This window comes from Hyperoodon ampullatus (genome assembly GCF_949752795.1).
Source record: "Hyperoodon ampullatus genome assembly, chromosome: 6".
NCBI classification, from domain to species: domain Eukaryota; kingdom Metazoa; phylum Chordata; class Mammalia; order Artiodactyla; family Ziphiidae; genus Hyperoodon; species Hyperoodon ampullatus.
In genome coordinates, this window is record NC_136919.1 from 3,036,534 (window position 1) to 3,062,688 (window position 26,155).

Below are 26,155 nucleotides of genomic sequence, written 5' to 3' on the forward strand. Positions count from 1 at the left end.
TGCATCTGCCTGGGGCCCAGCCTGAACCTTAAAGTTGGGCCAGGTGGGGCTGGTGCCTTGGAGGGGAGCTCTGGGCATGCCTGGCCTGGCCTCGTGTTTCTGGGGAGCCGTAGGGTTGCAGTGGGGGTCCCTTGCCCTTCCACGGCCTGGTGTGGTCGCTGTGGCCGGAGGGGTGGCGGGCCAGGCGGTGTGGATTCCTGACTAGCCTCCTGTGTCTTCTTGTCTTGCAGACTTCTCCACCCAGGTGACCTCCTCCTCCCTCAACTCCCCCACGGGGCGCGGCTCCATGGCCGCCCCCTCGCTGCACCCCTCCCTGGGGCCCGGCATCGGCTCTTCGCTCGGCTCCCCGGGGCAGCTGCACTCGCCCATCAGCACCCTGAGCTCCCCCATCAACGGCATGGGCCCACCCTTCTCGGTCATCAGCTCCCCCATGGGCCCCCACTCCATGTCCGTGCCCACCACACCCACCCTGGGCTTCGGCACCGGCAGCCCCCAGGTAAGTGCAGGGGCGGGGCCTGGACCAGAGGGGCGGGGCCTGGATCAGAGGGGCTGGGCCTGGCTTTGCCTGCATAGTCCTGTGGACCCTGGGAGGCAGGTGCTGTCACTTCTACCTTTCATCTCTGGAAACCGTGTCAGAGAGGCAGCCTTTGCCTGGGTTTGAGCTCAGGTCTGGCCGACTCCTGCGCCCGTGGCCCTCGGGGGTCAGCGACCAAGCTTCCTCGCCGGCCCTCTGTCCCGGCGAGGCGCCCTCCAGTGCGGGGGTAACCTGCCCCTAGGACTCGGAGCTCTGTAGGGTGGGGACTCCTAGGTCCTCAGGCTGAAGCCGCCTCCCTGGAGCCCCTTCGTCCCCTGGCCTGCCCTTCTTGTGCCCAGGCCCGGACCCTTCCCCACACGGGGTGTCTCGGTGCTCCCTGCCCCCGACCCCCAGGCTCGGGCAGACGCTGCCTCCTCGGGGGTGCCAGGCCTGAGTCCCACCGTGGCTTCAGCTCATCTGCCGGGCTTGGTGGTCTCTGTCGTCGTGTTTGCCCAGATGCTCCTCTGAACAGCCTGGCTTTCGGGATTGGGTCCAGATCAGGAAGCTGCTGGCACCTGGCGGGCCTGACTCAGCCAGTTCTTGCCGTGGGGACCCCCGAGGCCTGGTCCACCCTCCCCTGGGCGCTTCTCGTCTGAACCCCTGCAGAGCTGTCCTGAGTGCCCAGGACCCCTGCTGGGCATCTCCTCTCGTGGCTCTGGGGGTTTCCTGGTGGATTTCTCACTGGATGCCTGGGAGATCTGCTGAATCCCAGGGGTCTTCCCTCTTTCTGGGGCTCAAACTGTCCTTTTGGACATTGGTGGGGCCCCCTTTGCTCTGAGCGTCGTTCAAGTCTGGGTCCAGCTGTCATCCCCGTAGAGGGAGGCCCCCTTAGAGGAGGGCCCTGTGGGGGAAGCTCTGGGAGCTGTTTCCTCGGGGTTGCAGGACAGCGGCCAGAGAGGGACTCAGGCGCAGGCTCCACGGCCCAGAGCTGCACAGCTAGTTGTGTCAGCGTGTCCCGTGGGCTCCCTGCTGCCCATGGAGCCACGCCACCTGCAGGACAGCCCTCTCCCCTCCATCAGCTGGGCCTGTCCAGAGCTGGCCTTGGTGGAGCATCTTGCTGGCTCTTCCAGGGCCGCCTCCTCAGCCCCTTTGTGCCTGGAGGGCAGGTGCAGAGGCGCTTGGGCCTCGGGTGGCCCCTCATGTCACCTGGCCTTCCAGAAGCAGGCAGGAGGCCGGAGGTGTTGGCACGGGGGTCGTGGCTGTCTTCCTGGGCCTGGCCGTGCTCTTGTGAGCATATGGCCGCCACACCCTGACGATGTTTCTCAGCGGGAGGGCACACGAGGGCTGGGCCTGCACCCTGTCCCCTGGGAACCAGGACAGAGGCGGCACCTGCTGGCTCCCAGGCCCTGTGCCTGCCCTGCACGCCCCTGCGGGCATGCGTACGGCAGGAGCCTGGGTGTGGAGTCTGGAGCAAGGGCTGTGCAGGGGCAGGGCCCGAGGGTGGCAGGGATGCCCCCCAAACCTTGGGGGAGCCTGGTGCCCCCTGGCACCGGTAGCCTGTCTGGGGGCAAGGGTGGGCGGTGCTGGCAGGTGGCGGTTTGGGGCCACGTCCGTCCTGTTCTCTGTCGTTCTCTGCACACAGCCAGGTTCCTGGCACACGGTGGGTGCTTGTTGACCGCAGGTTGCTTGTGAGCTAGGGGCTGCAGGTCCCTTGAGGCTGATGAGGGGATGAGGGCAGGAGTGGGGCTTAGGAGGGGGTGAGGGTGGGGAGCAAACCCCGTGTGTCCCAGACGTTCACGGCTGCCCTTCTGGTCAGCCGTCCGCCTGTTCCTCCGTAGGTCGATCAGGCCGCAGTTTGCTCAGCCGTGGTCTGAGCGCCGTGGTCTGAGCCCCGTGCTCGGCCTCTGGCCACCGTTCCTGCGGACGCCTCAGTCCCCCCGACCCCTGCCTCCACCTCTGCCCCCATAACTCCTTCCCTGGGCTCTGAGTTCAGCTTCTAGGCTTCAGCAGTTTGTCTTGGAAACTTGGCGTTCCCCAGATTCATGGAAGTGTGAGTGGAGCTCGAGGGGGACATGCCCCCACCCACTGCCTCAAAAACCACAACCGCAAAGTCATAGGGCCGGAACCAGTGAGGCTTTCTGACTTCGGCTGTTGTCAGGGAGGGCCTCCTCCTCGACCCCGCCCTGCAGGGAAATGGAAACGGTGCGGGGGTGGGTCTGGGCAGGGCCGGGCCGGACCTCAGGTACTGTTGCCAAGTTGCCCCGCCTTTCTCTCCTGGTTCGGGGGCTCCATCAGCCCAGGGCCCAGGGGGCATTCCCCACCATATCCCGGAGCCTGCCCGCAGGGCCTGGCACGTGCGGGCACCTCAGTCTCCTGGCCTCACCAGCCTGGCGAGCCTCCCCGGAGCAGGACCTGCATGGTCCCTGCCTGTCCTCGCTGTGGGCACCACGGCTGGGAGGCCTCTGGGATGGGGCGTCCAGCAGGCCGCGTGTGCTTCATAGGGTTTGCCACCTGCCTTGATAGGCAGACGGAGGCCGGCGGGGCCAAGGGCCTGCCACCCCGTCCTGACCGTGGGTGATGGGCCTTACCAGCATGGGCCGGGAAGGAGGGGCACGGTGGGCGTGGAAGAGAGGGGCGGCGAGGAGACCTGGGGGGCCCTGATGGAGCCGGGCGGTTATTTCAGTAAGTCCTGTAGGCTCCGTGGGGACTGAAATACGTGCCAAGGATATGAAAGGGGAAATGGGATGGGACCCCCATCCTGGGCATGCCAGGGAGTCTTTGGCCTCCAGAAGGGGCTGTGGGTGCCCCGGGTCTCCTAGGACACGGGACGGAGGGCAGGAGGGGAGCCATCCCCCATAGGTGGGGGGCTTTGAGCCCACGGTGGGTGGGTGTGCGTGCCTGGCAGAACAAGACACCCCGCGCTCTGTCCTCGGGGCTGTGAACCAGTCCAAGGCCCACCAGCTTGGAGCTAGGGAGGGAGAAAAGCGACCCCGGTCCCCCTCAGCCTTGCCATGGCGGCCGTGCCAGGACCCACCAGTTGAGGCAGAGAAGGGAAGTGGAGGCCCCAGGCCTGGGGTGAGGATGGGGCTACAACCAGCCTACATCTTCACACACGTGCAGGGTCTCCTAGGGCTCTCCAGAGCCTCTGGGCTGACTGCTGTGCCCACGGGAAGGAAGCCTGAGCCCGGGAGGGCCAGGGATGCCCTCAGCATGTGGCCTGGGAGCCAGCTTGGCCATGACACTTATCCTGCCTGCAGCCGCTTCCCTGGTGCTGCGGGGCCTGCCTGTTTCCTTAGGACAGGCGCCAGTCCCGAGGGCCTGCACGTGGGGGCCTGGGACAGAGGACAGGTGGCCCCTACCCACCCGGCATGCTTTGGGCAACCACAGAAAGAAGAAACGCCCTCTCCTCGGTACTGCCTAGCGGATCCAGAGCCGTGTGGAGTCATGGCCGGGCTCCCGCAGCCCGAGAGAGGCCTTGTGCCAGCCTCCAGCCTGCGCCCGCTGCTCCCCCACGCTCAGTGGCCCCTCAAGACCTGCCCCCGGCCCCCGCTGCTGACCCTCCACTCCCGGCCGCACGGATTTCCTGCCCTTTTCCCAACAGTCCTTTGGTTTCCCCACCTCCAGACGTCTGCTCCGGGGGTGGGGGTGCGCCTCTGCCTGGGACGCCGCCTTCCATTGTCCGCGGCCCAGCTGGCCTAGCGGCGGCCCCCGGAAGCCCGAGTACTAATGCAGAGGCTGCTGCGCCCCAGGCTGGCTTCATGAGCTCTGCTGTTGGCGCTGCCCGTGGATCGCTCCGTTATCCCAATGGCAGCCCTGGGATGGAGGCACTCAGGTTTTCTCCAGTTTTTACGCGAGGAGCGTCAGGCCCAGAGCGATTAGATAATTTCCCTACAGTCACACAGGGAATAGAGGAGGCAGAATCCCGCGATAAGCTGTGGCCGTTCCCCCTACCACCGTGGGCGAGCTCTGCAGGCTGGGCAGGGCGTGTTCCTCGGGGCCTCAGGCGCCTGGCTGGATGCTCGGTGGATGGTCTGGTGGATGGGATCACCGAGCGACTCTGGGCTGGCCCGTCCCCTGGGGCCCCGGTTGTCCCTTCTGCAGTGTGCAGGGAATGAGTCCCTCAGCGCTTGTGGCTCCCAGGGGCCTGAGCTCACACCTGCTCGGCCACTTAGCACCCATGGGCTCTCTGCTGGTCCCCTGACCTCCCTGAGCCTCCGTGTCCACTCTGGAAAGGGGCGGGCAGCTCTCCCTGCTCACTAGGGGCTTTCCACGTGACAAATGCCATGCACAGTGGCCCTTAGCAAACAGTCGGCGCCCCTGCTTAGTTGAGGCTCATCTGGGAGATGCTCCTGAAGCCTGCAGGTCCTGCGGGGGCGGCCGGAGGTGTGGGCTGCGCGTTCTTGGGTGCAGTGGGGTCCTCTGGACGCCCTCTAGCCCCACCTCCTGCATCTTGACAGCCCCAGGTGGCCGGGGCTGGCCTCCCGGCCTCCTTGCAGCCCCCCTGAGTCCCGTGGGGTTAAGTGACCTGACAGAGCCACAGCCCACCTGAGCAGAAGAATCCAGACCTGTCCAGGGCTGGAAGAATCCCTGCAGGCGCTGGGGCCGGTGTGAAACAGCCTTTGGGATGGTTTGTGCTTTGAGCACCCGGCTCTTCCCGTCCCATGAGAAAGGGGGATGGGAGTAGGGGGTTGGGGGCCGCGGGGAAGGAAGAGGGTGAGGTTCCCTTGTGCAGGAGGGGCCCAGCCTGGGGCTACCAGGGGGCAGTGTGGCAGCTGCTGTCCATCCAGAGACATCGTAGGACCCGACTTCCGCCTTTGTCAGGGGTTTGCAGAAGTCGGGGTGCTGGGGGGCCGCCCATCTGGCGTCCTGGCGCCTGTGGGGACCGGCTGGCGCGCAGGATGCGGTGGGAAGCACCTCGGGGCCCTTGGCGCTGATGGGAGAGCTGGGGTGGGCGCAGCGGAACCAAAACTGCTGTGTCACTGCAGCCGCGGCAGCTGTTGCCAGGGTGACTGGTGAGTTTCCCACGCTTCTTCCTGGAGCAGTGTCAGGATGGCGGGAGGGATGGAGGGGCGGGGTGTGTGTGTGTGTAAGGGATGCCGTCTCCTCCCTCTCTCCTTGGGTCACATGATCCAAGACCCCTACCCTGCCCGCCGAGGCCGGGGCAGTGTGGCCTGCTCGTGGACCCTGGCTCTCCTCCCTCCTTGCTGGGACCAGGCTTCGGTGCCCATCTATGGGTTGGGAGTCCCCAAAGCGCCTGCCTCACCAGAGGGTCCCAGCACTCTCGCTGTCCTGTCGGGGGAGCGCCCAGGAATGGCAGGCCGTTCTTACTTAGGTGGGTGAGGGGTAGAGGGTGTGAGCAGGGGCCTTGCGGGTCCTCCCTCGAGCCTGGGGTCCTGCCGGAGGGTCGGGCCCTGAGGGCAGGACGGCCTCCTCCGGCCTGGCTGAGTAAGTGGCGCCAGGCATCCGCCGGTGCTCAGCGGGGCTGGGCCCTGCCGCTCCACGTGGCTTGGGGTGGGCAAGGCCCCTCTCTGAGCCTCAGCTTCTCTCTCAGTAAAGGGGGTGTGTGGCAGCACCTTCCTGGCCCAGCAGCAGGTGCCTAGCAGCAGCCTGCTAGGGCTGACCCCGGCTTCCCCTCCCTCAGCTCAACTCGCCCATGAACCCCGTCAGCAGCAGCGAGGACATCAAGCCCCCGCTGGGCCTCAACGGTGTCCTCAAAGTCCCGGCCCACCCCTCAGGGAACATGGCGTCCTTCACCAAGCACATCTGTGCTATCTGCGGGGACCGCTCCTCAGGTAAGCCGCCGAGGGCACGGTGGGACGGCAGGGCCCCCGGCCAACAAGGGGCTGCTCGGAGCTCCGAGCTGCTCACCTGGGACCTTCTAGTGTTTCCATGTCCGGGAGATGGTGAGCGGCAGGGTGGCCTTGAGGCTTCCAGAGACGAGGCAGCTGTGGTGGTGACGATGGCATGGGGGCAGCAGGGCTGTGCCCCTCTCTGGGCTGTGCCTGGGTGAAGGGCCCTTCACATCCCACTCCCGAGCCCGCCAGCCCCGGGGGCAGGACGGCCGACCTCCTCGGGCCGCCAGCTCAGACGCGGAGACGGCGAGGACCCCCGGGGTCCAGGTCTTCGGCGGGGCCGGGATGCAGCCCTGCCACGCTCCCAGGCTGCCTCCCTTACCCCAGTGGGACGAGCCCCTTTTGCCAGTTGGCCGCAGGGTGCTCACGGCCGCCCCACCTGCAGGCAAGCACTATGGGGTGTACAGCTGCGAGGGCTGCAAGGGCTTCTTCAAGCGGACGGTGCGCAAGGACCTGACCTACACCTGCCGGGACAACAAGGACTGCCTGATTGACAAGCGGCAGCGGAACCGGTGCCAGTACTGCCGCTACCAGAAGTGCCTGGCCATGGGCATGAAGCGCGAAGGTAGGTGGTGCTGGCCCTCTCCCTTCTCGGAGCACAGGGTGTGGCTCTGGACTTGGCAGTTTCGCGGAGCTCCTTGCATACCTCTGATGACGGGGTGCTCACTCCCTCCAGAGGCGGCTGCTGCTCTGTTGGCAGCACATCTCCAGGGGCTGTGAGCTCACTTACCGGCTCCTTCCTGAGTACCTGCTGTGTGCTAGGCTCTGGGATTACGGAGGACACGCTCTCGGTCCTGCCTGCTGGCGGCTCCCAGCCCCGTTGGGGACAGACATTGATCAGAGCCTCTTCAGGGTCATAGTGGGCCCGGCCGAGTGCCTGGGCTCTGGGAGAGGCAGAGGCAGAAGCTCCGCGAGAGCCAGGCTGGGGGTGGGGGATGCGGGCGCTGCAGGGACGAGCCCGGGAAAGCGTGCCTGCGGGTCCGGGAGCCTTGGTCCCGCTGCTCGGTAGGGGACGGTCCCCAGCCTGCTGGACGCCAGCTTGTCCTGGGCTGTGCTTCCTCCTACAGACCTGGCCGGGGTGCCTTGCGACCCCAGGTCCTCCCAGTAGAGGGACTCGGGCTGCGGGTCTCTCAGCCTTGGGTTGTGACATTTATTAGGGGCAGGTGGGGGCGTGTAGCACGACAGGCCGCTCCCCTGAGGTCGCTGAAATTGTCAAGCTGTCCAGCCAGACCTGGGCCTGAGCCCAGGGTGGCTCCTCGTAGCCCCTTGCCGTCCGTGGGCCTCGGTTTCCCCGGCGCAGGTTTGGTGGCTCCTGTATTCTGGGTGGCTTCTCTCAGTTTTGGTCTGCGTCCCTGCTTGAGTGTCTCGTGCCTGAGGCCTCTTGGGTTTAGGAAGTGCTGTCTGGGGTCCCTTCTCCGCTGCGGCTGTCCCCATGGTCCACGCGTGGCTTGTGTTTTTCCACCTCCTTCCCACCGGCTCCTGTCGGGGGTCTCGGGCTGGCGTCTCACCACCGAGGACTGTCCTCTCGTGGGGACTGCAGTTTTCATCTCCTTTCATTTGTTTATCTCTTCAGCCCCACTTGTTCTTGCTGAGAAACCAAAACCTCAGCCGGGCCGTGTGGTCCTGCAGGATTTGCTCCTTGAGGCCACGAGGCTGCCTGTGCAGTGCAGGGATGTGATGGGGGCTCGGTGGTAGCCGCTGGTGAGGGACGGGGTACCTCCCGGGCTTCAGTGTGAGCGAGGGGCCGGCCTGGGCTCCAGGCCTTCCTGAGCAGGGTACGTGTTCCATAGAGACCTTGGCCCACCCTTCTTTGTGTGGGTGGAGAAGCTGAGGCCCAGAGGGTCCAGGGCTTGTCCAAGATCACATGTCGGGCTGGAGCCTGGGCCTCTGGCTTCCAGTGCAGATCTTATTCCTTTAGACCAGCAAGAGGGCAGAGGAAGCATGTGCCTGGCTGGGGGAGGCCTGTGCCCAGCCCCGGTTCCTCTGGCTACCCTTTGTAGTCAGGGTGGACTTCCTGGAGGTGGTGAGTGCAGCGTGGTTCCTGAAGGATGGAAACTCGGGCAGGCGGCAAGCGTGTGCTGGGCAGCAGATCCGTCTGCATCCAGATGCGGAGCCTGGCCAGAGGGCCAGGTGCCAGTGTGCTGAGGGGAGGTGGGGCCCTGACATGCAGCTTGCGGCTCAGGGCTCCCTTGTGGGCACCACAATATAGAGTGAGATCACTTGCTTTCTGAGCTTGCCACCCCTGGTGCCTGGTACCACGTCGGGCGCTGGGCACACAGCAGCGAGCCGTGGGCATCCATCCATTCAAAGTGACCGTCAGACAGCCAGGCAGGGCCCCCCAGGTGTGATCAGTGCTGCCTTGGGGGAAGCCCAGGGACTGTGGGAGCCCAGAGTAGGCCCCTGGCCCAGCCGTGGGCATCAGGCAAGGCTTGGGTGGGCAGATGTCCAGCTGACACCAGAAGAGTGGAAGGGTGTGTGGCAGACCCGTGCCCAGCTGGTGGGGGCAGCGCATGCCGAGGCCGAGAAACTCGGTGGCTGTGGCGCGCTGTGGGGCCCCAGAGAGTGACCGTCCACGGGTCCCCAGGGCTTTCCCGTAAGCGCTGACCCCCTCCTAAGGCCCCCTCAGCCTGTCCACCTATGAGCCTTGGGCAGACCCCAGCTGCCTGTTCCCCCAAGACCTGGGGGAGAGTGGATGACACCCCTCTCCTGTCCCAGTGGAGCTGCAGGCTCGGGGCTGGGGAGGCACCGGGTCTGACCCCTGCCCTGTGCTCATCGGGGGCTGTTAGGAGCGCCTGCTGTGTGCGGAGCCTCTTTGGGGACCCTGTCCTTGTCACACACACTCTCAGCCGTGGTGCTGTGACACGGTTCCCATACCTCCCGGGTAGAGAGACGGGGCGCTCGTGGAGGTCTCAGGGCCACACTGGCGGGGCTGGGCTGCTCCCGTCTGCCTGGGCCGGAGCCGCGCTGCCCGTCTCTCCATCTGGTGCATAAATCTGGAGCGCTGGGCACGACCCCGAGGCAGTGCGGCCCTCGAGACCTGATTTATGGGCCATTAGATAAATACCTGATCCCATCAGGACCCCCCCCGCCCCCTTGCATCCTGCTGGATTTATAAGTCACAAGCAGGCGGTCAAGACCCTCCTACACCGCCTTCTGGTGCTCCCAGCACAACGTAAAATCACCGCCGCCGTGCGGCCCGCAAGCCCTGGGGCCCCGGGAGGAGGCTCTGTCCTGGCGTGGGTGGCAGCGCCCGTCGTGCTTCCTGTCACCTGCGGGGCCTGGCCCACTGCCTCGCTCTCGGGAGGAGTGACCGGTGGCCCCGGCCCTGCAGGGGGCTCAGTTCTGAGACAGCCTCCTTTCTCTCTGCTGTCCTGGGGTGACCCCCGCCAGGAGGGCTCCCTGGCTGTGGCAGGGCTGGTGGCAGCATGAGTTGGGGCATAGTGGGGCCCAGGGGGACGGGGGCCCGGAGTGCCACCCCAGCCTTGGCCGGGAGCACGCAGGATGTGGCTTGTCCGCCCCCAGGGCTGGCCTGAGCCCTCCTAGGTGCCAGCCCCACACGGGCGGCCATGCCGACTGGCCTCGGTGCCGCACGACCCCTGGGAGAGGCTTGTGATTACACCCCTGGGGCAGGTGGGGCACAGGCTTGGGCTGGCCCCTGGACTGGCCGACCGCAGGGAGGGCCGACGGGCACCCTGCCCCCCGTGCTGGTAACGAGGGACGCGGCAGGCCCACGGCGTCTCGTGTCGGGCAACGGCAGGGGCGTGCGCACACACGCAGCCCCCGGGGGCTCGTTCCGCAGCATTCCGGGGTTGGTGGGGCCCAAGTGGGAGGTGCCCCGCGGGCCAGCCCTCCCCAGGCTGAGCCCGGGCCTGTCTGCTGAGCGTGCAGCTGCAGGACTCGGGGGCCTGCCGGTGCTCCCGTCTGAGGGGGGAGACCTGACAGCAGCAGCCTGGAGGGTCACCCCGCTGCCCCGCCTCTGCTTCCTTCTTCCTCTCTGAGGAAGGCCTCTCCCCGTTTCCTTCCTGCGCCCCATCCCCTGCCCCCGAGGGACTGGGGTGTGGAAACGGCAGCGCCTGATGTGTGTGCACAGGCAGGCACGGCCCCGCAGCGGCTGCGGAGAGGCCCCCGCTGGTTGCCGCGCCTCCCTGTCCATGTGGGGCGCGTGGCCTTGCCTCTCCGAGCCTCAGTTTCCTCGCGGTGCGTGGGGGTGTTGGCAGGCTCCCCGAAGGGCCTGTTGGGGGGAACGTGGCGGGTGCCAGCCCCGCGCCTGGCAGGTGGCGCGGTCAGAGAGTGGGGGCCGCAGCGTGTGTGCAAGTGTGTGAACCCGTGTGCGTGCCCGTGTATGTTGCACGTGATCATTCTGTGTGCAGGCCTCTTGTCCTGGGTTGAGCCCCCTGAGGGAAGGAGGGATGTGTCCTCCGAGCTCGAGGGACATAACTCGCCCTGTGACCTCTGGCAGGGACATGCCCCTCCGGCCTTGAGAAGAGGCAGCCGGGCCAGAGCCCTTGGAGAAGTCCAGCCCTGCCTGCCCCGGGGACCACGCAGGGGATGGAGGAAGGGCCCAGCCGCTGGCGGTGCCAAAGCAAAGGAGGCGGCAGGCCTGTGGTCCCCCCACCCCCACCCCGCCCAGACACCCCTCCCACCTCCCGGCTTCCAGGAGCCGGAGGGCGGCAGTGGGCGCTGTGCAGGTCGGGGGAGGGGGTCCCGCCCTGGCTGTGGGCTGCTGCTCCCCTGGCCGTCCGGCACCAGCTGTGTCCTGACGCCGGGGACTCCGCTTATGTTGGGCGTTGAGTGCCCCTCCCAGGCGCGTGCTTGGCTGCTGGGGGAGGGTCGGCCCCGCGGGCTTTCCTGGGGATCCTTGACGTGGGGGCCCGGCCTCCTCTGCCCTCCCGGCAGCGTCCCCTCCCCGTGCCGGCCCCTCTGCCCGTGGCTCGGGGCTGGGAGGATAACGAGGCCCTGTCTCGGCCGACGCCTCCCACCCGAGGCTTCCCGGCGCCAGTGGACATAAGTCAAACACAGCTACGTCTAAGAGGTGGTCGAGCTGGCAGAGCATGAATCCCCAGCCCCTCCCGCCCCGCCCCCCATTTAAATAAAACAATAATATTTGGAACGATGCTGCTCAGAGCGGCCCGGCCCTTCATGGCTTCAGAGTGCTTCACAGAGCGCTCGCTAATTACTTCCGGATGCCCCCACGCAGGAGGCAAGTGCTGAGGGACCCCCACCTGCCACCCTGCCCCGTCTGGAAGGGGAGGAGAGCCCCTTAACTGGGCCGCGTCACGGGGGCCGTGCGCGGGGACGAAGCCGCGAGCGTCCTGAGGGTGCCTCCTGCGGATCCAGCCTGGAGGCCGGTGCTGTCCTTGTCACCCTGTGGCTGGGGAAGCTGGGGCACAGAGAGGCTAGGGGCTCGCCCGGGACCACACAGCAGTCGGGGCAGAGCAGCCTCTGATCCCGGAGCCTGTAGCTTGGAGCCGCCTGTTCTCCCGAGAGCTCAGCCGCACCCCTTTGGGGCTCTGGGCCTGTTTCCCCACCTGCGAAAACGTGCCTCTCAGCTGTGTCCCAGCTCTGAGGATTGAGGATTCCGTTCAGAGGACAGACCCTGGGGACCCCCACCCTCAGGGTCTCAGGGACACTGGCCTGCCAGGGTTCTGGGTCCCCATCACTCCGGATGCCGGTCCAGATCAGCCTGTGTGGCTGCCGCCCACCGGGTCCACTCTTCTGGTCTGTGACCCTGTCCCCCGTAGCAGACGGTGACACGAGGCGGTGCCCTGCTCCAGCCCAGCATCCGCTGTGTCGGAAGAGGCCAGAGCCAGGCCGGCCAGCTTGAGCTCCCCACCCAGCCCCACCAGCTGTCAGACTTTCCAGAAGCACCAGGCTTGCAAAAACTCGGACGCGAGGCCTCCCGCCTGGCTCCGGGGCCCAGCTGGCGGATCTGAAGCGTGGGCCGGCCCCCGGTCCCGAGTCTCGCCACACGGATGGAAAATCTCCCACTCGAGTCAGCGTTTGCGTCTTGGAGAGCGCAGCCCCTGGCAGGGGCCATCCGCAAATAGCCATTTGTGGATGCGGGAAGGATGCAGGGCCGGCCCTCAGGGAGCCCCGCGGCCCGGAGAGGGTCTGAACGGTCGTTGGTGGGGCCGGCGTGTTGGAGAGGGGTCTACGCGGACTGTTGCAGAGCTGTGGGTGATGTTCCAAGAATCGCACGGGCCCAGGGGACCCCCAGGGAGCAGGAGAGGGGAGCCCTCACACCCCCAGTCTTGGAGGACGGAGTGGGGGTGGGCCGGCAGAGCCCCTAGAGCTGTGGCCTGAGGAGGAAGTGGCCGCTGAGAACCGTGGCCGGGCAGGGCGGGCACCAGAGCCACGGACCCCCTCCTCACTCCTGCTGGTCCCCTGCGTTTGCAAGACCCACCTGAGGCCAAGGGTGAGAGGGCCCGGGGTGAGGCAGCCCCGAGCTCGGGCCCCGGAGCTGGGCAGGGCAGGTGGGTCTGGAGGTACGCGGTGGGCAGTTCCCTGACAGCGGCGTCTGCGGTAACAGGGCACTGTGTTTTGCCCGGTCCAGACTTCCTGCAGGGGAAGGTAAGCCTCGACTGAGGCCCAGAGGGGTGATGGCCCGTGGGAAGTCCCCCGAGGGGGCCGCACCCTCCCGGCTTCCGGAAGGCTCCATGCTGGGGGCTGCGTGCAGGGCCTTCTCCTCTGTGGGGCTGGGAGTGTGTGACAGAGGTTTCACTGCTGCCCTCGGGAAGTCGCCTCGCACAAGCTCCTGCTCTGCCTTGGGGTCTCCAGGGACCCCAGGAAGCCTTGTGTGGGGTGGGGGCTGCGGAGCTGGTCCTGAGGAGGCCGTGGGCGCCCTGGGAGTGTCGGGGGACGTCTGGACATCTGCTCTGGCTCAGCAGAGCAGGACCAAGGGAGGGTGGCCGGCAGCGGTGGTGGTCCCCGTCCCGGTGCTGCGGCCCTCGCTTAGTGGCATCTGGCGCGTCCCTGGGGAGGCACAGGCCCAGTACGCCCAGGGACTCCCCCGTGCTGGTGCTGTGTGGGCAGCCTCTCCCACCCCGCCCAGGCCTCCTTTCCCCGGGTCCAGGGCCCCTGGTGTCCCCAGCAGAGGAAGGGGGGCTGTGAGGGTCAGCAGAGGGCGCTGCAGAAGCCCCCGGGAGCCTTCTTGGGTCTTTGCGGGGCTCTGGGTGGGGTCCACAGCCTGGCTCTGGTTCAGCGTCGCCTTGGGCCTGCTGGGTGACCTCAGGGAGGTCTCGGCCCCTCTTGGGAAAGGGCCGCTTGAGCTGCATGGGCTGTGAAGTCGAGGGTCTGTGAATGCCCAGCCGTGGGGTGCCTGGTCCCTTCGGCCTTCCTCCCACGTGGGTCTCTGCGGGGACGTGTTGGAATGAACCGTTCCGTCTCCGCCTCCTCCCATCAGCTTCTCTCCCTGGGTTCCCAGAGATTAGGCTGCCCCAACTGCAGCATCTGCTCAGTCTCTACCCTCGTGCCGGAGCCCCGCACCCGCCCGGCCGGCCCGGGCTGTCCCGTCTCAAGCCTGGGTTTGACCCAGCTTGCGCTCTCCCCCAGCCCCTCTCCTCCCCGCAGCAGAAAGGGACCATCAGAGATCTGCATCTCACCCCATCCTTTTCCTGGGGCGCACTGGACGCTGTTCTCGGCCACGCCCCCCACCGTTGCACTCCTTGTTCTGCTCTCTAGCTGACGTGAGAGGCCCTTTCATCAGCAGCATTTCTGCTCTGGTTCTAGGCCTTGACACACGCTACCTCTCCTGCCTGAAGTGCTCTCCCTATTTTTCCTGTTCCTTCAATTTCATTGTCACTTTTTCCGGGAAGCCTTCCTGGCTTTGCCTCAGTCCATAGCCCATCAAAGCCCTTCTCACTGCACGTTGGGATCCCTGTTGAACTGTCAGTTTCCTGAGAGCTGGGTCCCATCTGCCCTGGCCCTGGGCGGGTCCTGGTGTGACCAGTAGGTGGATGAATTAACAAGAGGCAGCGTGTTCTGTCCTCAGAGCACACAGCCTCCAGGAGGCCAGGCTTGGGGCAGAGAAGGGGGCCGTGGTCTGGCCGGCTCTGAGCAGCATCCTTCTCCCCGGCCCCGGCCAGCTTGTGGGCGCGCCGCTCGGGCCCTGGCGGCGGAGGGGCTGCCGCGGGAGCTGCGGGCTGACTGGCAGCCTCCCCGTGCCTCAGCTGTGCAGGAGGAACGGCAGCGCGGCAAGGACCGGGCTGAGAACGAGGTGGAGTCCACGAGCAGCGCCAACGAGGACATGCCGGTGGAGAAGATCCTGGAGGCCGAGCTGGCCGTCGAACCCAAGACCGAGACGTACGTGGAGGCAAATGTGGGGCTGAACCCCAGCTCGGTGAGTGCACACCCGCCCTGCTCTGGGGACCGTGGCCCCGGGCGCGCTCCTGGGAGGGAGACCCCCTCTGTAATGTCCCCAGTCGGGTGGGTGAGGTTTTGGTTGTTTGGCTCAAAGCCCAGGACTTTATGGTCACCTTCAAGCTTCGTGTTGTCTCTGGCCCATCGTCCAGCCGGGTTTCAGGGGTTCTGTGTCTGCCCCAGGTTTGCGGGCAGCGTGAGGTCCAGACTTCATCTGTGTCTCCCGTGTGCGGTCAGGGTGGGACCGCAGCCCTGTGGCCTGCCCTGAGGTCATCCAGGCAGGCCCTGCGGTCACCCGGGCCTGGCTCCCTCCGTTCTGTCCCTGGCTCACAGTGGCCCAGACGGCACTGGACACACCTGCCCAGCTCCCTACCCCAACCCCAGGGCCTTTGCATGTGCCGCTCCCGCTGCTCCTCCTCAGGCTTCAGTCTCAGAGAGGTGTCACTTCCTCGCGGAGCCCCTTTCCCTCTTGACCCCCCCCCCCCGGTGCCCCTGTTCTGTGGGTTCAGGGCTCCTGACGTGCCTCTTCACGGCCCCTAGTACGTGGGGACCACGCCGCAGCGTGTGCGGTGGGTTAATTCTCCATCCTTGCCGTCAGGCTGTTCCCCAGGACCCTGCCCTGCCCGTAGGTGCTCTCACGCGGCCCCCACCCCCATCTCCGAGTGTGAGGGTCCCGTCTCATCTGTGGGGGGTCGCAGGCCGCCCTGCTGCCGTCCCGCACTCTGTGGTGCCCCAGGACCATGGCCCCTCTGAGACGCCCGCTTCGGCTGTGTGCCAGGGAAGGCGGGCCCTCTCCTGGGCGTGCCGCCTCTCGTAGAGGGACTCCCCTCGGCTGTGATGCTCAGCAGTCCGTCTGGTCTGTGGTCCGGCCCGACCCTACGCCCCCTCTCCGGTCCCAGTGCAGGGTGGGGCGGCTGCGAGGGCTTCACGACTGAGTCGGAACCCCGAAAGAGAAGTCAGGGGATCAACCCAGGCCTGCCAGCTTTTAATTTTGTCAAGTAAGGACGTTATTGGGAAGAAAACAAATCTGCCATTTTCTCTCTCCACGAATTCAGAGCAGGCGGAGGGGCGTCTAGGGGACAGGCAGGCGGGCCGGCGGGGCGGAGGGTCTGCCCTCGTGCTACAGCTTGCGCTGGGCTGGCCCGGGTCCCCTTCTGGGGACGGCTCATTAGGCCCCTTCCCTCGACACCAGCGGCACCTCTCTGCACTGGGGCAGCCTCGGGCCTCTGCCTGGGGATCCCGCTGTCACCTCCTAGGACAGGGAAGGTCCCACCCTCTCAAGCATGGGCTGGAACTCCAGAAACTGCTGTTGAATGAGGCCTGTTTTGTCTCTGAGTGGGAATCCAGGCTCGGAGACGTTAGGTACTTGCTAGAGACCACCCTGCGGGACAGAGCAGGGCAGAGCCGGAGCCCCCTCCCCCAGGGGAACCCCCCAGGCCTCGTCCTGCACCTACTGTGCAGGCAGACTTCGCCCCCAGCTCTAGGCGTGACTTTGTGCTCACCTACAAGGCCCCGGCCTGCCCGGGAGTGGCTCAGGGTGACAGCCTGTGCCCCGGGCCTGCTTTGGGCCCCTTGAGGGCTCGGAGGGGGCCGTTGGCCAGTGGCCAGGGAGAAGGCCTGACCCCTGGGGCTCTCCTCGGGTCTTCATCATGCCCCCCGCTTCCCCCTGCATGGCTCCCCCATGCCCCCCACAATCAGGCTTGTGCTCTCACCTCAAGGGGCTGCCCTGTGGCATGGAAGGGCAAGGAGCACGGTCCCCGGGGAGTGGAGCCTGGCCGCAGTGGCTCCGGCGAGAACCTGGCCCTGGCCTCTGGCACGCTAGCTGCAGGGTGTTTCGCTCGTGTGAGCCGGGACCCCGTGCGGGCCAGGCAATGCCCGTGGCTGCCGCTGTCCATCAGACAGGATGGGGTGGGCGATGCCCGCAGGGTGTCCTGGGCACGTGGTGTCCGGGGCCCAGCGAGTGTGTGGACTCCTGGTTGACGCTCCTGGGAGGTTTGTTGCAGAGCAGGTGGAGGCGGGGGGCTGGCCCCCCGCGGGTGACAACGGGGCCGCCCAGTGGCTGGCGCCTGTCTGCCTCTTCCCCCTGAGGTCCGCAGACCAACTGGTCACGCTCCCCGGCTGCCGCCTCTCCCGGGGTCCCAGGTCCCCTTTCTGCACGCCTGGCTCTGTCCACCCTGGTGGCCTCGGTGCCAGTTTGTCACTGGGCCTCCCACGAGAGCCCTCAGCAGGCCCTTCACGGGGCCGGGTTCTTTAGGCTGCATCACTAGAGGGCGGATGGTTTCTGTCAGGGGAAGCTCTTCCGAGGGGGCCTCCCCCGTGTGGCTGCCTGGCCGTCATGGTTTCTGGAATGAGGGGTTTCCACATCCCGTGCACGGGCCTCGGTCCCCCGCTCCCTGGGCCCAGAGGGTTCTCTACCCGAGCCCCACAGGCTGGAGCCGGAAGCAGCAGGGTGCCACTGAGGCCGCCCAGGTTTCCTCATCTCTGAGAATGACCGGGGCTTCCCCTTCTGGCTAGAACTTTCTGGAGGGGTCTCTGATGCACCCTCTCTGTGTGCCACCTCCGAGTCTGGTAGGAAGGAGCAACACCGGAGGGGCTGGCACCCACCCCCGAGTCTGGTCTGTGACACGGGGTCACCTGGCCCCAACCCCCGGGGCTGCGGTGGGGACTGAGTGGGCTGTAGCACGGTGACCTTCCTGTGGCTGCTGGGACAAGTGACCACAAACCAAGTGCCTAAGACAGCACGGATTTTAGTATCTTACGCATCTTGCGGTCAGAAGTCTGAGCTCAGTGTCCCTGGGCCAAGTCAGGGCAACGGCAGGGCTGGCCCTTCTCGGGGAGAAGCTGCTGCCCGGCCTGTCCCTGCTCTGGAGTTGCCCGCGTTCCTTGGCTCCCGGCCCTTCCTCCGGCTTCGGGGCCGGCAGCGTCTTACCTCCTCGACCTCGGCCTCCGTCCTCACGCCTTCTCTCCGCTCTGACCTCCTCCCCCCTCCAGTAGGGACCCTCGTGATGGCACTGGGCCCACCCACTTCTTCCAGGGTAACCTCCCATCTCAAAACCCTTAACTCGGCCGCGTCTGCAGAGTTCCCTTTGTCGGGTAAGGTGGCACATTAGCAGGTTCTGGGGTATAGGACGCGGGTGTCACTGGGGGCGTTATACAGCCGCCACCGCCGGGTAAGGTGTGTGGCGGGGCCCGGCCTGGGGCCGCGTTCCCTGCTCGGTGCTCACCGCGGTGTCCCTTCCCCGCAGCCCAATGACCCTGTCACCAACATCTGCCAAGCGGCCGACAAGCAGCTCTTCACCCTGGTGGAGTGGGCCAAGCGGATCCCACACTTCTCCGAGCTGCCCCTGGACGACCAGGTCATCCTGCTGCGGGCAGGTGAGTGGCCGGGCCTGGCGAGGGCTGGGCAGGCGTGGACAGGAAAGGGGCGGGGGCTTTGGAGCCCCGCGGGTGGGACGCGGCCTTCCTCCTGCTGTGTGAGGCCGCAGGGGAAGGGGCACGGGCCGGGGCTTCTGCTCCAGCACTGCCCACCCCAGCCTGGGTTTTCCTCCCCTCCCTCATAAGGAGGGCTTCAGTCTGGGGTCGCTCCTAGTGGCCTTCAGAGGGGTGCAGGGCCGTCTGGGGGACCCCTGTGGAGAGGGAGGGGCGAGCAGGGGCTGCCCTTGGGGGTCTGTGTGTTCTGCCTTCTCCCCCCACTGAGGCCGTAGCCCCTTTCCCAGGCTGGGCTTGCGATGCACGAAGCTGGTGCAAAAACAGCTCGCTCGGTGCTCAGCACACACCCCACGGCCGAACGGGTTGTGAGGGAGATCCTGGGACCCCGGGGGGCAGGTGGGGGGTGGATGAGAGGGAGAGGCGCAGAGTGTTCGCAGAGTGGCAGGGTAGGGCAGGCGCTGGGGGGCTGGTCCTGCCCCTCGCAGAGCTCTGGTCCTTGGCCCTGGTGTTTGGCCGGGGGGGGTGTCCCTTCACGCTGAACCTGGGGGCAGGGAGAGCCCGTGCCTAGAAGAGTTTTCACTCTGGGACACAAAACCCAACACCCAGAGCCGTCAGACCCGCAGGGTTGGGAAAGTCTGGGACCAGGGGTTGGAGAGGATTCTGATTCACACTGACCAGGCAGCCCCTTCCTCTCCCTGGGCCTCAGTTTTCCTCTGTATAAAATGGGGCCAATACTTGCTTTGTAGGGTTGAATCAGGATTAAATGGGATGATCCTTGTGATACTGGCAGCCACCAGCCCAGAACCTTGAGGGCACTCGGGAGTGGTGGCCGTGACGGTCACTAGTGACAGTCTTGTGGGATGATTCATGCTGTTCAGTTTATAGGGCCATCGAAACACTTGCTCATAGCATCGTGTCCATCCCTCTTAGTAGCCCTTGCACCTGCTCTGTGTGCGCCAGGGCCTCGTGTAGAGAGAGCGGGGAGCTGGCCTTTGGCTCTAAACACACCTTGTTTCAGCTCAATAATCTACTGTTCTGTGCCATCCACAAAATGTCAGTTCTCTGGGAGTTTGCCGTGGGGGCCAGACTGGCGGCAGCTACTCCAGGGCCGCCTGGAGAGGGTCCTGGGAGCTCCCTTGTGCTCCGTGGCACACGTGTCTGGCACTTGCGGAGAGAGACTACCCTGGCACCCTCGTTTGGGAGCCTGGGTTGAACTACGCTACAGGACATGCTCTGTGCAGGACTTCTCAGGGCCTTTACGGCACGCACTGTGGAGGCATTTCCCAAACGTCCGTGCTTGGGAACTGGCTTTCTGTGGCACGGTCATGGGCTCGGGGTTTCATGGAGCCCACTTGGGGAACCGTGGCTTGGGAGGCTGAGCGCCGCCTCGGGGGGGGCCCGGCGGGGCCGGGGGCGGGGCGGCCGGGGTCTGGGGCCGGCAGTGACCGTGTGCTCTCCCCGCCGCAGGCTGGAACGAGCTGCTCATCGCTTCCTTCTCCCACCGCTCCATAGCCGTGAAGGACGGCATCCTCCTGGCCACCGGGCTGCACGTCCACCGCAATAGCGCCCACAGCGCGGGGGTGGGCGCCATCTTTGACAGGTGGGGGCCCAGCCCACAGCCGTGACCCGCTTGGCCTTTGTCCAGTTCACGAAGGTTACACTTGCGGGGATACAGAGAAGGGCAAGGACTAAGATTAAAATCCCTCCGGGCGTACCAGACAGCCACAGCCGACGTTTTTGGTTTACTTTTCTCCAAATGTGTTTTAAAGTCCTGCCCGTGGGAAGAGACGCTGCCCTATGTTTAATGCAAAAGGTAGATTGTGCCGTAGATACCGTTCCGTGGTGCTGTTATGTCGGATGCAGCGGAGACTCTTCCGAGCCGAGACTAAAGCATCGCAGCGCCTGTGAGCCTGCGCGCACCCTGTCCCCAGGTGCCCGGCTGCCTGGCTGCAGCTCAGCGCCGCTTCTGGCATGAACCCGGTGGAGACACCGCTCTCTGCCCCTGGCCCCTTCTGGGCACGCAGCCAGGGGCCAGCGCTGGGCGGTGGGCCAGGGGCTCCATTCCAGTGCCTCCAGAATCATGGCCCACCTGTGCTGCGCCAGGTGGGGCGGACAGGAGCTGCTCATTCCTGCCTCTGGGCCCTGCCTAAGCGCCCGGAGGACCTGGGGACCTGGGTGTCAGCTCAGCCAGCCGGAGTGGGAAGGGCTGGGGATGCGGGCGAGGCACAGGAGTGGTGAGTGGGAAGGAGCGGGTGGCAGGGGTTGGGGGGTGGGGATGGTGGTGGGAGGGGTCCCAGGCGAGCCCCCGAGTACAGGAGCCTTGAAGTCAGAGGGGAGCAGCAGAAGCCCCTACTGTAGCCCCCCGGGGATAAATGTGGGAGCCGTGCTGCCCCGTGGGACGGCTCAGGTAGAACAGAGGGGCACCACGTACTGTGGGCAAGCACTGGTTTAGACAGTGTAAGGATGTGTCTTTGCCACAGGACCTTTCAGGGCCTTTAACAAGCTCATGTATAGAAGTGCCACCAAAAGGGGCTGTGGAGTGCGGGGTTTATTGCCCACAGATGGCTTCTTTGGAGAGCACGTCCCTCGGGGGGGATGTTTAGAAGTGCAGCCCCAGTCATGCACCCAGCTGACAGTTCTGTGGCTCCAGCTGCTAGAGGAGACGGTGATGGGAATGTAATAAGTGGCCGGTGACAGGAAGTGGAACGGAGCCTGCTCCGGCTGCAAGGAAGGAGCCAGGAAGCCAGGAGCTGGGGAAATGCCTTCCCTCGGGCGGACTCCAGGGAGCGGCAGGAATGCAGCGCTCAGGCCTCGGCCTCAGGCCGCCGTGTCTGGTCTGCAGCCCCGTGGGGGCGTGTGGCAGTGGGCTTTGCCCCAGCTGTCATGAGGTTCCTCTTTAGTCTCTGGCCCCCCAGGATAAAATCCCATTCGCAGACCTTCTTGAGGAAGAGGCGTGGAGCCCCCGGGGCGGGATGGGACAGGCTGGGTGTGGGGACTGTCCCGCCCTGTCTGGGCAGCTCCCCCTGTCTCCTGGCTCTTCTCAGCTGCCCTCCAGGCCCACACCGGGCTTCCCGAGCCCTTTGGGATTTTCTGGCGGGCCCTGTGAGAGGCCCGGTCTGACTTGGACGTCGGCATGTGCCGGCTTCCCCCGCAGGGTGCTGACGGAGCTGGTGTCCAAGATGCGGGACATGCAGATGGACAAGACGGAGCTGGGCTGCCTGCGCGCCATCGTCCTCTTCAACCCCGGTACTGCCTTCCCGCCGCTTGACCTGCTGTCCAGGCCCGGGTATCAGCCCCCCAGGGGGACTAGAGTCCCCAGGCTCTCATCCCAGCCCCGCTGCTCACTGGCGCTGCAGCGTCGGCGACCTGACCCTTCTCCGAGCCTCGGTGTCTCTCTTACGATGAGGGCACAGCCATGCCACCTTCTTCCCGAGGCCCTTGTGAAGGTCGGACGAGGCTTGCGCAGCCGAGCTCGTGCTCTGTGGTTTGGTGAGGGCTCCGGCCGGGCCTTTGGGCACTGTGTCCAAAGCGAGGCCCCACCCACACCAGCATCCCGGGCTCCAGAGGAGACGGCCTCTTTGCGCGCTTCTGCTGCCGAAGTTCTGGAGCCCGATGTTCTAGGGGTGGACGGGGACACCGGGGGCAGGTTTGGGGCTGCTGAGGGCTTCTAGGGGGAGGTGCAGGGAGCTGACTGGGCGGCGGGAGGATGGGACGGCCCTGGGGGTCACGGGCCCTGACTCCTTGCCCTCCATCAGCTCCAGTGCTGAGGGCCGGGGTGGGGTGGAGATGGAGTCCGCTCATGGGGGACAGCCCGTTGCCAGGGACGTGTGTTCCCCAGCTCTGTGCTGGAGCCCGTGACCCTGCCAGCATGGGAGGCTGAGCACGTGTCTCGGCCCTGCCTGGCGGGATCCCCGTTGAAGTCGTGCATGGCTTGTGGCTCCTGGCGTTTATTCACCTGTTGGGGCCCAAGTGTGGGGTTGCTGGGGACAGAAGGGAGATGTCCAGAGCTGGCAGAGCCCCAGGGCCTGGGGGAGCCCAGTTGCAGAGGAGCCTGGCATGTTCCCAAGGTGCCCAGGACCCCAGGCCACCATGGCATTCACACTGGGCCACAGTGCTCCTACCGGGACATCAGACAGCCAGGTCAGGGCCGGTGTGGGACCCCCTGGTCTGGGACTCACAGGCCAACCGACAGCAGTCCTGTTCCATGGCTGAGCCCCCAGAGGCTGCGTCAGCTTCAGGCCAGCAGCAGGGAGGCTCTAGCCTCTGCCCTCTGAGCCACTAGGACGGACCATGCCTGGCTGGGGCCAGACTCAGGGCTGTGTGAGCCCAAATCCAGATGCCCAGTGGTGGCTGCTGTTCGGGGGCAGTGGGGAGACAGAGAGAGAGGCTCGTCCAGTGTCAGCTTGCTGGGTAACCTCAGCAGATGAAGAAAGCACAGGGGGCTTCTTAGCAAAGCTTTGCCCGGCCAGGGAGCTCTTGGTGCCTCAGAGAGGCCTGTGACAGCTCACCAAGATGAGCCAGGGCGGCCCGTCCTTCTCAGCCTCACCCCTGGGCCCTGGGGGTTTTGGCGACCCTGGTCCCGGGTATCTCCGTCCACAGGCAGAGCCTTCCAGACTCGTCTCCTGCCGCCAGGGTCCCAGGGCTCAGGATGGCTTCAGTGCCCCCCATAGCGTGGGTCTGGCTGTTTCAGGTAGAAGAGGGTTTGGAGCCTTCATCTGGCTCGAAGGAGCTGAGACCCAATGCAGCAGAAGCCTCTGGAGTCAACCCGGTTGCCATGGTAACCAGGAGCCACCAGGGGGCAGGCCCATCCCACTTTACAGATGGGGCAGCTGAATGGCAGGAGGTCAGGGGACTGGCCCAAGGTCAAGTGGCCAGCAAGCAAGCAGCAGGGCCAGGGCTCGAGCGCAGGGCAGCCTCGTCTGAGTGGGGGCTCTGAGTCCCTGGGGCAGGTTCCCTGGGCAGGGCTCTTACCTGCGGCCCCTGCTCCCTCACAGACTCCAAGGGGCTCTCAAACCCGGCCGAGGTGGAGGCGCTTCGCGAGAAGGTCTACGCGTCCCTGGAGGCATACTGCAAACACAAGTACCCCGAGCAGCCAGGAAGGTGAGCCTCGACCCAGCCTCTGCCTGGACGGACCTCGGGGTCTCTTTGCAGACGCCCTGCCCGGGGCAGGACCCCGCCACCACCCCTCCAGACACTCTTGTGAATTAGAAGGCGACACCCTGCCTTCATCCAGGGCAGCGGGGGATTGAGGTGCTCTCCCGGCCTCAGCGGGCACGCTCTCACGCTTTCTTGTAGCCCCACCAAAAAGATGGGCCCAGTGCGGGCACACAGTAGGTGCTTGTCGCTGTAAAGCACGTAAACAAAGTCAGTGCTTTCCTCCGCCTGCCAAAGGGAACCGCTAGAGGCAGGGGCCTGGCGTGCTCACCCCTAGCAGGGAAGGACGCCAGCACATAGTAGGTGGTTTATAAGCATATGCAGAGTAGATGGTCTGCAGACCTGCCCGTCTCTCCTGGCCGACTGTGGGCCCCGGAAGGGCTGGAATTGTCTCCTTTCTGGGTCCACAGTGCCGGGCGCGCCGTGGGTGTCCAGGAGAAGGGGAAGCGTCAGTGGCTTCACGGCATTCCAGATCCGTTGTCCTGATTCCAAACCCCCTCTCTCTCCCGCTGGCCGCCCTGCGGACTGGCACACACGGGCCACACAGGGTTAACTGTCTTGCTCGGCCTCATCTGGTTTGGTTTAGAGTGAAACTTCCCGGAGGAGGAGGAGGAGGAGAGGAGGGGTGGCAGCCCCGCCTGTTTTTCCTGGCTTCCCGCTCTAGCCCATCTCGCCAGCTCAGCAGAAAACAGCTCGTTCTCTGGCCCTGTTCCAGCCTCTAAGCTGCATTTCTGCCTTTAAAACACGGGTAGTGTTGCAGCCAAGCACGGGGCTTTTCCCCCTGAAATACAGACACTGTTAATAATTAATGAGGCCCTGGGGCCCCTGGAGGGGCATGTGGAGAGACCAGGCAGCACGTGGGATGGGGACGGCGCGGGGGGCAGATGTGGATGTCCATGCCCCCCCGCCCACGGCAACTGTCCTTGGCAACGGGGCCACGAAGCCTGGCGTCCCTTTTCCAAGAGGCTCCCAAAGTCTTCCCCTGTTCCTCCTCCACCCAGCGTCCTCCCCAGAAACTCCCCAGGGGGTGGGCACGGCCCGAGGAGCCTCCTTCCCTCCCACCCGCCCTGTCTGGGCATCAGGTGCCTCTGGCCGAGCTCTTTCTGGGGAAGGTGGGCGCTGGCGTGGGGCCCCCTGGAGGCTGGTCCTTGCTGAGAAGGGCTTGTTGGCGCTCAGCCCTGCTCCCAGCTCAGGAGCAGCTTCACCTTTGGCGCCTCTGCAGCCAGAGGCATTGCTGGTACTCAGGTCTCTTCTCCTAGCCCTTCTTTCTGCTTAAAATCCTACTGTGGCTCCCTCTTGCACTGGAGAACGCTCACGTGTTGTAGCTTCCCCACGAAGCCCTGTTCAGCCTGCCCCAGCCCGGCCACTGTCTCGCCACTGGACCTTCATCCTGGATCTCCACGCTGGGGGTCTCCTGCCGTGGCAGCCTCAGGGGGATGGGACCGTGAGCCTGGTCCCTTCCCCAGGGGGCCTCCGGGCGCCAGGACGCAGGGTGGGAGGGCCCGCCCGCCCCTCACGCGGCTCCTGTCCCGCAGGTTTGCCAAGCTGCTGCTTCGCCTGCCGGCCCTGCGCTCCATCGGCCTCAAGTGCCTGGAACACCTCTTCTTCTTCAAACTCATCGGGGACACGCCCATCGATACCTTCCTCATGGAGATGCTGGAAGCCCCGCACCAAATGACTTAGGCCCGCGGCCCGTCCTTCACACCCGCTGGTCCGGCCGCCCCGCCCGGCTGCCAGCTGCTCTTCTCAGCCGAGCCTGTCCCGCCCCTCCTCTGCCTGGCTGTTTGGACTTGGGGGCGTGGCCTGTCACTGCTAAGCCTGAGATGTGCTGCCACCCTCGTTATTTTCAGTACTACTCAACTGGACCGGGCAGTGGCCATGCTGGGGTGGCAGCCGGAGTGGCAGGAACTGGTGTGATCCCGGGTGGCTCACGGGGTCTCAGGCCCCCGCCCCCGGAGCTACAGCGGTCAGAGGGTGGCTTTGTTCCGTCACTGTTTTGTTGTCGCGAGGTCCTCTGTTTGCAGGGATCCCTCTGCCTCCTGTGTGTGCTGGCAGCCTGCCAGCCCGGCCTCACCCACAGTCGGGAGGAGGGGACGGGGGGGGGTTGGCATTTCATTGCAAAAGACCCCACCTGCCCCCTGGGAGGACGGGAGGGGCTCTGGGGCAAGCAGCCTTGTCTCCCCTCAGAATGAAGGGTGAGCAACCCCTGTTTCCAAAGATGACTTTCAACTTCGTCCCCGAGCCAGTCAGAACAGAAGCTGACCTCTGTGCAGGGTTTGGGGGCCACCTCAAGGCTGCAGGGACTGGAGTCACCTGCCCACCCCACCCCACCTCATTTCTCTCTTTGCATCGTCCTCGTTTCAGCTTCTTGTCCCACGTGGTCTCGTCCAGCCCTGGGTAACCAACACCCGGCCCCCCAAATCTTCCAGTCTGTGCCCAGGGCCAAGGCTGACCCCAGTCCCCAGTCCTGGAGGGCTGGCCTGGTCTCTGTCCCTCCTGGAAGCACTGGGGGGCCATGCCGACCTGGACTCTGCTGACCTCTCAAGGGCAGAGGTCACCACCAAGGAGGCCCACGGGGACGGGAGGAGAGGAGGGTCACTTTCCCCAGAGGGTCCTCGGGCAGCTGTGCACGTTGAAGGAGGGACTTGAGGGCACATGGCTCGGGGGAGGGGGCCATTCTGGAGCGCTCTGGGTAGAGAGGCCCCTTCGCTGGCTGTTCTGTCCAGAGGACTCTTGGGGTCAGGAACCGTTGAGTGCCAGCACCCTTGGGGCCGGGGCTGGATGCCCCTCGGGGACAGCCAGCCCGGCTGTCGTCTTGGCCGGCTGATGGAGCCCTTTGTGGGAGCTC

General features: G+C 65.7%; 1 protein-coding gene across 1 annotated transcript; it reads left to right on the forward strand.

The window, feature by feature from the left end:
- The first annotated feature begins 271 nt into the window (after nucleotides 1-271).
- On the forward strand, nucleotides 272-25,514 carry RXRA (retinoid X receptor alpha). Its single transcript, XM_079706464.1, has 9 exons — nucleotides 272-496; nucleotides 6,156-6,306; nucleotides 6,752-6,931; nucleotides 14,535-14,704; nucleotides 17,970-18,099; nucleotides 19,621-19,753; nucleotides 21,308-21,399; nucleotides 23,148-23,253; nucleotides 24,843-25,514. The coding sequence occupies exons 1-9, from the start codon at nucleotides 287-289 to the stop codon at nucleotides 24,988-24,990; spliced, it is 1,320 nt and encodes a 439-aa protein (XP_079562590.1). The 5' UTR covers nucleotides 272-286; the 3' UTR covers nucleotides 24,991-25,514.
- Nucleotides 25,515-26,155: the final 641 nt, after the last annotated feature.

What these genes read in the sequence shown, in the direction of transcription:
- RXRA (XM_079706464.1), top strand. Translation starts at nt 287, where the DNA reads ATGGCCGCCCCCTCGCTGCACCCCTCCCTGGGGCCCGGCATCGGCTCT. An exon ending in CTGCGGGGACCGCTCCTCAG is followed by an intron (nt 6,307 to 6,751) that starts GTAAGCCGCCGA and finishes CCCCACCTGCAG; the next exon opens with GCAAGCACTATGGGGTGTAC. An exon ending in TGGGGCTGAACCCCAGCTCG is followed by an intron (nt 14,705 to 17,969) that starts GTGAGTGCACAC and finishes CCTTCCCCGCAG; the next exon opens with CCCAATGACCCTGTCACCAA.